Source organism: Neophocaena asiaeorientalis, unplaced genomic scaffold (assembly GCF_003031525.2).
Source record: "Neophocaena asiaeorientalis asiaeorientalis breed wild unplaced genomic scaffold, Neophocaena_asiaeorientalis_V1.1 scaffold551, whole genome shotgun sequence".
Taxonomy (NCBI): Eukaryota; Metazoa; Chordata; class Mammalia; order Artiodactyla; family Phocoenidae; genus Neophocaena; species Neophocaena asiaeorientalis.
In genome coordinates this window covers 10952-18270 of record NW_020173394.1, presented here as the reverse complement: position 1 = coordinate 18270, position 7319 = coordinate 10952, and the positions used below count along the sequence as shown (strand labels likewise).

The 7319-nt window shown below is 40.6% G+C and overlaps 1 protein-coding gene across 1 annotated transcript; it reads right to left on the bottom strand.

Moving 5' to 3' along the window:
* Positions 1-499: 499 nt before the first annotated feature.
* Positions 500-1953, bottom strand: LOC112400919 (protein BEX1). The gene is made up of 3 exons (XM_024746911.1): positions 1820-1953; positions 1470-1547; positions 500-1137 (listed from the first exon to the last, which is right to left on the bottom strand). The coding sequence occupies exon 3, from the start codon at positions 1130-1132 to the stop codon at positions 746-748; it is 387 nt and encodes a 128-aa protein (XP_024602679.1). The 5' UTR covers positions 1133-1137; positions 1470-1547; positions 1820-1953; the 3' UTR covers positions 500-745.
* Between the last annotated feature and the right edge of the window lie 5366 nt (positions 1954-7319).

Sequence of the window (7319 nt, the reverse complement as noted above, 5' to 3'; positions counted from 1 at the left end):
AAATGAGAAAATAGAGGGAGTGCCCTGGCAGTCCAGTGGTGAGGACTTGGAGCTCTCACTGCTATGGCCCGGGTTCAATCCCTGGTCTGGGAACTAAGATCCCACAAGCCAGGCGGCGTGGCCAAAGGAAATAAAAAGTACATGGAGGATATAATGTGTGGGTTGCCAGGACCTCAAATCTTGAAAATGAGGATGCCCTCTGAGAGTTCTAAATGGATAAATCTGATAGACGATGAACATGGCTTTCCGTCTCTGTGAATAACACAAGAAATTATCTGTGGATGTGATGCTGAAAACGTTGGGAAGATCTAGTACTCCAATCAGCATCATTTGGGAGTTGTCCAATGCAGGTAAAAAAATAAAAAAGGCGAGAAAATAGAGATAAGAAAATAAAAATTATTCATAATTCTACCATAAAGAGATAATTTTACTTTATATATCCTTAGACTGTCTATTCAGATATAAAATATATACGATTTTAAGGGAAAAAAACAGAGAATGCTTTTTTAAACTGCTTTATTAACGTCACAATATATAAAGAACATCTCTCCATGCAATAGGTAAAACTCTCCTGCTGACAGAAACTTACAGATTGGGTCAGAAACAACATTCAGTTAGAAGCTGGTAATAGGAGACCCACAAGAAACAAGTAACACCAAAAGGTTTACAACAAAGGTACGTCACAAACATGTAAGTTTAGGAAGCAGGTGTGTCTCCCTACTAACTTCAGGGAAAACATCAGGATTCAAGGCATAAGGCAAAACTCATCATGATGGTCATGGTGAGGGGGGTCAGTGCTAACTGCCCGCAGACTATGACTCAACTGCTTTTCCCTCAGCTTTTCCATCAGCTGCCTCACCTCCTCCCCAATCCTTTCCATATTCTCTTCTCTCATCCTTGCCTGTGGCTCTTCAAGACTCTGAGTCATGTCCCATCTATACTGCAGGATGGGCTGCCTAACACGGAACCTCCTACGATTTCCTCTAGGTACACAATATTCACCAGCTTCCAAAGGGAGGGCGAAAGGCTCTCCTTTATTAGCATCCTGCCCCTTTTCATCCTTGTTTTCATTCTCCTGGTTGGCATTTTCCATGTAGAGATTTTTTACTGCTTGTTCCTCTTTGGACGCCATTGCTCCTAGGAGACAAAAGAGAGAAGAGACTATTTTCTGGGTGGACTGATCAGCACCGAGGACAGAGGCCCTACTAAGCACCTCTCAAGACTTCCAGCCCCGGATGTAAAGGTTCTTCAAATTTTCGTTTTCCCACCTGAGAGGCTCCTTATGCCCTCTAGGGGGCCCCCAGTCCAAGCTCTCCCCCTCCCTCGCCCAAAACCGACCATTTTCCCTGCCTATCCATGCCCACGTCTCTGCCGGCACCAAAATGGAGGACAGGGTAGGGGGTGGTATTTGGGGGGTCTTAGGGCTATCCACACGTTCCCCCCACAGCCCAACTGTCCCCCGCACAGACCTGGGCCTATCCTCGCGGTCTCCTGCTCCTCCCGATTCTTGCTGCAAGTGCGCCGCCGCGACACTTCGACTCGCAGACCTGCAGTACCACCATTTTCTACCCCGAGAAGAAAGGGGGCGGGGCGGGGGTGCCGGAAAAGCTCGCTGTGTTGCGAGAAGCAGGCAGCCGCCTCAGGGCCGCGCGGCCCGCCCCCAGAGAAGGCCTACCGTTTTCTGTGGCCAAACGCCAGGCCGCAGGGGGCATGGGGGCTGCAGACTCCGCCCCGGGGCAACCGGATCCCCGGGAAGGGGTCCACAGGCCGTGTCCGCTCCCTCACGCCACCTCTGGGGACCCCCCTCCGGGTTCCTTACCTGCTGCCCCCGCGCCTCCTACTCTTGGGGGCTGACCTCGGCCCGCAGTCCCTCAGGGCCACCGGGAGCAGGGACCGAGAAGGTAGCGAGCAACGGCCGAGTCTAACACTAGAGCAGGGCAAGCGCGAGTTGGCGCGGGCCGGTCACGTGCGCCCTCCGTCACCGCGGGACGCCACGCCTTCGCGCCGCCCCCTTCTGTCCCACGGGGTCGCGCAGAACCGGTGGTGCTCACCTCCCCCTGCCCCTCATGTCACTTGTCCGAACACCGGCTTGGGCCCCGACGCTCTCCTTTCTTTGTGTGTTCCTGGGCCTTTCTCTAACGGCCACGGAAGGGCAGTATCTTCCCGGGGGGCGGGGGGCCGTTGGCCATTACCAGTGCTCTTCTGGAGACTTGCTTTTGCCCTCCTCTGCTCCCAGGACACGCCTCCTTCCACCTGCTGTGCTTTCTGCTACCAATCTCTCCCTTTTCCCTCCACTAAAATGCATAGAAGAAATGTGTCGGGAAAAGACCCCAGGAGAGAGGATTTTTAAAAATTCTTTATACCTCTCTGTTTTGTTCCTTTTATTTTAGACAAAAAAGTCAGTATACTTTTTAAAAAGGAAGTAAATCGTTTTTATTTGAAAAACAGCGTTAAAGTTGGAAAAAAGACCAACCACCTGTCTCTTCTGCGAAGTCATTATATAAATATAGACTCTACAGGCAGCTAGCTACGTTTTTAGAATTTGGAAAAGGACAAGGCAGCTGATGGCTCCTCTTGTGAGTGGCCTCTAGATACATGAGGCCCTTCCATGAGGTGAGCCAATAAGTGTGTAGTACAGCAGAGCCTTGTTTGTTTTTCAGAACTAAAACAACAACAGAAACTCCTTCACAAATTTCTGATTCAAAAGGCAATAAGTATGCCTGTTTGCAAATCGCATGATCATGTATTGATAGACTCCTAAGGGATCTACAATAAACCTACTGTAGAAGTAAGAATTTAATTTAGCAGGGTTGTAGTTATGGATAGATATACAAAAACTCAGTTGTGTTCCTGTATGCTAGCAATGAACCATTGGAAATTGAAATTTTGTGTGTGTGTATGAAATGTATGATAGGTTCCAAAAATGTGAAATACTTAGGGATAAATTTAAGAAAACATGTAGAAAACTTATACATTGAAAACTACAAAAGACTGCTGAAAGAAGCTAAAGATCAGAATAAATGTGAAGGTAAACCATGATCCTGGGTCAAGAAATTCAGTACTGTTAAGATACTAATTCTTTCCAAATTGATCTATAAGTTCAGTTCAGTCAAAATAAAACTTGCAGCAGGCAACTTCATGTAAACTGATAAACTTAACCCCAAATTTCTATGGAAATGCAAAGTGCCTAGGAAAGACAAAATAATTTTGAAAAGAAAACCACAAATCTGGAAAATTGCATTATCTGAGTTCCAGACTTATGATGTAGTAGTAAAGGTAGTGTAGTAGTGGCATGTACAGACATTGGGCTTATCAAAAAAATATGTCTGCTTTTTGAAAGATATGGTTAAGAAAATGAAGTGGGAAGCTGGGAGAAAATACTTAGAATATGTGTAACCAACAAAAGGTTTGTATCCAGAAGATATATAAAGAACTCTTAAATTTCAAAATAAGAAGGCAAACAATGCAATTAAAAATGATCAAAAGGAATAATATATGAAAAACATTAAAAAGAAAACTAAAACCCAAAAATGATCAAAATGAACAAAAATTTCACAGAAGTACATTTGCAAATTACCAATGAGCTCATGGAAAGATCCTCAATCTCGTTAATCATCAGGAAAATGTAAAAAACAAGACAAAACAAAACCCAGAATTAAATATCACTGCACACTCATCAGAGTAGCTAATATTTAAAAGTCAGACAACCCTTAGTATTTTTTTAAATAGTAGTCTCTTATCCATGTTTTTACGTCACCAATTATTTTTTAAGTCTTTATTGAATTCGTTACAAAATTGCTTCTGTTTTATGTTTTGGGTTTTTTTGGCCATAAGGCATGTGGGATCTTAGTTCGCATCCCCTGCATTGGAGGGCGAAGTCTTAACCACTGGACCACCAGAGAAGTCCCCAATCCTAAGTATTTTTGAGGATATGGAACAACTGGGACTCTCATTCATTGCTGGTAAGAAGTTCACCCACCTTGAAAGATTTCAACAGTTTCTTGAAAAGTTAAACTTACATTTACCATATGTCCCAGAAATTCCACTCTTAGGAATTTTCCCAAACAGAATTTAAAACATTTCCTCAAAAAGATTTGCACAGGAATGTTCATAGCAATTTCATTTATGATAGGCCCTAAGTGGATACAATCCAAATGTCCATCAAGAAATGAATAGAGAAACAAATTTGATGTTTTCATGAATTAGAATACTACTAAGCAATAGAAAGAGGCAAACTACTGGTACAAGCAATAACAGAGATGCATCTCAAAAAATATTATACTTAGGGAAAGATACCAGACACAAAAGAGTACATTCTGCATGATTCCATTTATATAAAGTTAGAGGCAAAACTAAATTATATTGATATAAATTTAATCAAATCAATGTTTGCCTGGCTTGAAGGTTGTGATTTTTCTGACTGTAAAAAGGGCAAAACAGAACTTTCTTAGCAGAGGGAAATGTTCTCTATCTTGACAGAGTAGTAACTCCACTGGAAAATGCATTTTCATTGAACTGTATAGTTAAAATGTATGTATCTTATTGTATGTAAATTATACCCCAGTAAAGGAAATTAAAAATCAAATTATCTAGGAATAAATCTAATTAAATACTTATAAGACCTCTACACTGAGAATTATAAAATAATTCTGAGAAACATTAAAGAAGACCTAAATAGGTATAGAAATATGGATTGAAAGACTCAATATTTTCAAGTTGTCAATTATTCCCAAATTGATATATAAATTCAATGCAATCCATATAAAAATCCCAGCAGGTTATTTTTCTGTTGGCAAGCAGATTCCAACTACGTATATGAAAATGCAAAGAAAGAGCCAAATATATCCAAGACAACTTTGAAGAAGAGAGCTCCAAGATTTCCATACTAGGTACCAAACTTAATACAATGCTATAGTGAATAAATAGTATGACATTGTCTCAAATATTAACATATATGTGTATACACACAGACACAGGCACACACGTATGGACCTGTGAAACATACCTACACATACTGTCGCTTGATTTATGGCAAAGATGACAGTGCAGTGGAGAAAGGATTTTAAAAAAAAAGCCATAGCAGTTCAAATAAATATCCATGGGTGAAGAATATTTGCTAACTCCACCTAAGTAACACACAAAAATAAATTCCCAGAGGATTGCAGATCTAAATGGGAAAGGTAAAAATGTCATTCTAATGCAAAATGCACAGGAAATCATCTTCATGACTTTGGAGTAGGCAGTGTTCTTAAAGAGGGCACAAAAAGGACTAATTACAAAGGATAAAAAAGATTTTAAATTGTACTTTATTAACATCAGAAACTTCTATTCATCAAAAGACATATCAAAAGAATAAGGAAGCAAGCCACAAACTAGGAGAAAATTTTTCGAACACATATATCTGAGAAATGATTTGTATCTATAATGTATAAAGAACTCTCAAAAATGAATAAGAAAAAGACAATCCAATAGAAAACTGGGCAAACACTTTAAAACAGCAACTCAAAAAACTGAATATCCAAATGTCTAGTAAATTTGTGAAAATATGCTCATCTTCATTAGTGTGCAGAGAAATGCAAATTGAAACCAAAATGTGTTACCACTAAACACCACCCAGAATGTCTAAAATAATAAAGACAGAAAATATCAAGTGTTTTACAAGTACAATTAGAACTGGTACTATCACTTTGGAAAACTATTTGGAAGAATATATAAAAGTAAACATATGTATACTCTATGACCCAGCACTCTCACTCTAGATTCACCCATAATAAAAATGTCTGCATTGGTTTACCAAACAACATTTACACCTATGTTCATAATAGCACTTTTTAAACTGCCCAATATTACCAAGTACCCAAATGTTCTTCATCAGGAAAATGTACAGGTTAATTGTGTATTAACACAGTGTATTATTCAGCAACAAAAATGTACAAATTAGAGGACCTTCAAGATGGCAGGGGAGTAAGATGTGGAGATCACCTTTCTCCCCACAAATACATCAAAAATACATCTACATGTGTAACAACACCTACAGAACACCTACTGAAGGCTGGCAGAAGACTTCAGACTCCCCAAAAGTCAAGAAACTCTCCACATACCTGGCTGTGTGGCTGACAGGGATTTGGTGCTCCAGCCAGGTGTCAGGCCTGAGCATCTGAGGTGGGAGAGCCGAGTTCAGGACATTGCTCCACCAGAGACCTCCTGGCCCCACGTAATATCAATCGGCGAGAGCTCTGCCAGAGATCTCCATCTCAACACTAGGACCCAGCTCCACTCAACAACCAGCAAGCTCCAGTGCTGACACCCCATGCCACACAATTAGCAAGACAGGAACACAACCCCAACCATTAGCATAGAGACTGGCTGAAATCATACTAAGTTCACCGACACCCCAAAACACACCACTGGACTCGGTCCTGCCCACCAGAAAGACAAAATCCAGCCTCATCCACCAGAACACAGGCACCAGTCCGCTCCACCAGGAAGCCAACACAACCCACTGAACCAGCCTTAGTTACTAGGGGTAGACACCAAAAGCAACGGGAGCTATGAACATGCAGCCTGCGAAAAGGATACCCCAAACAGAGTAAGTTAAGCAACATGAGAAGACAGAGAAACATACAGCAGATAAAGAAGCAAGGTTAAAAACCCACCAGACCAAACAAATGAAGAGGAAATAGGCAGTCTACCTGAAAAAGAATTCAGAGTAATGATAGTAAAGATGATCCAAAATCTTGGAAATAGAATGGAGAAAATACAAGAAAGGTTTAAGAAGGACCTAGAAGAACTAAAGAGCAAATAAACAACAATGAACAACACAATAAATGAAATTAAAAATTCTCTAAAAGGAATCAATAGCAGAATTACTGAGGCATAAGAATGGTTAAGTGACCTGGAAGATAAAATAGTGGAAATAACTACCACAGAGCAGAATAAAGAAAAAAGAATGAAAAGAATTGAGGACAGTCTCAGAGACCTCTGGGACAACATTAAATGCACCAACATTCTAATTATAAGGGTCCCAGAAAAAGAAGGGAAAAAGAAAGGGTCTGAGAAAATATTTGAAGAGATTATAGTTGAAAATTTCCCTAATATGGAAAGGGAAATAATCAATAAATTGCAGGAATTGCAGAGTCCCATACAGGATAAATCCAAGGAGAAACACACCAAGACACATATTAATCAAACTATCAAAAATTATATATAAAGAAAAAAATATTAAAAGCAGCAAGGGAAAAACAACAAATAACATACAAGGGAATCCCCATAAGGTTAACAGCTGATCTTTCAGCAGAAACTCTGCAAGCCAGAAGGGA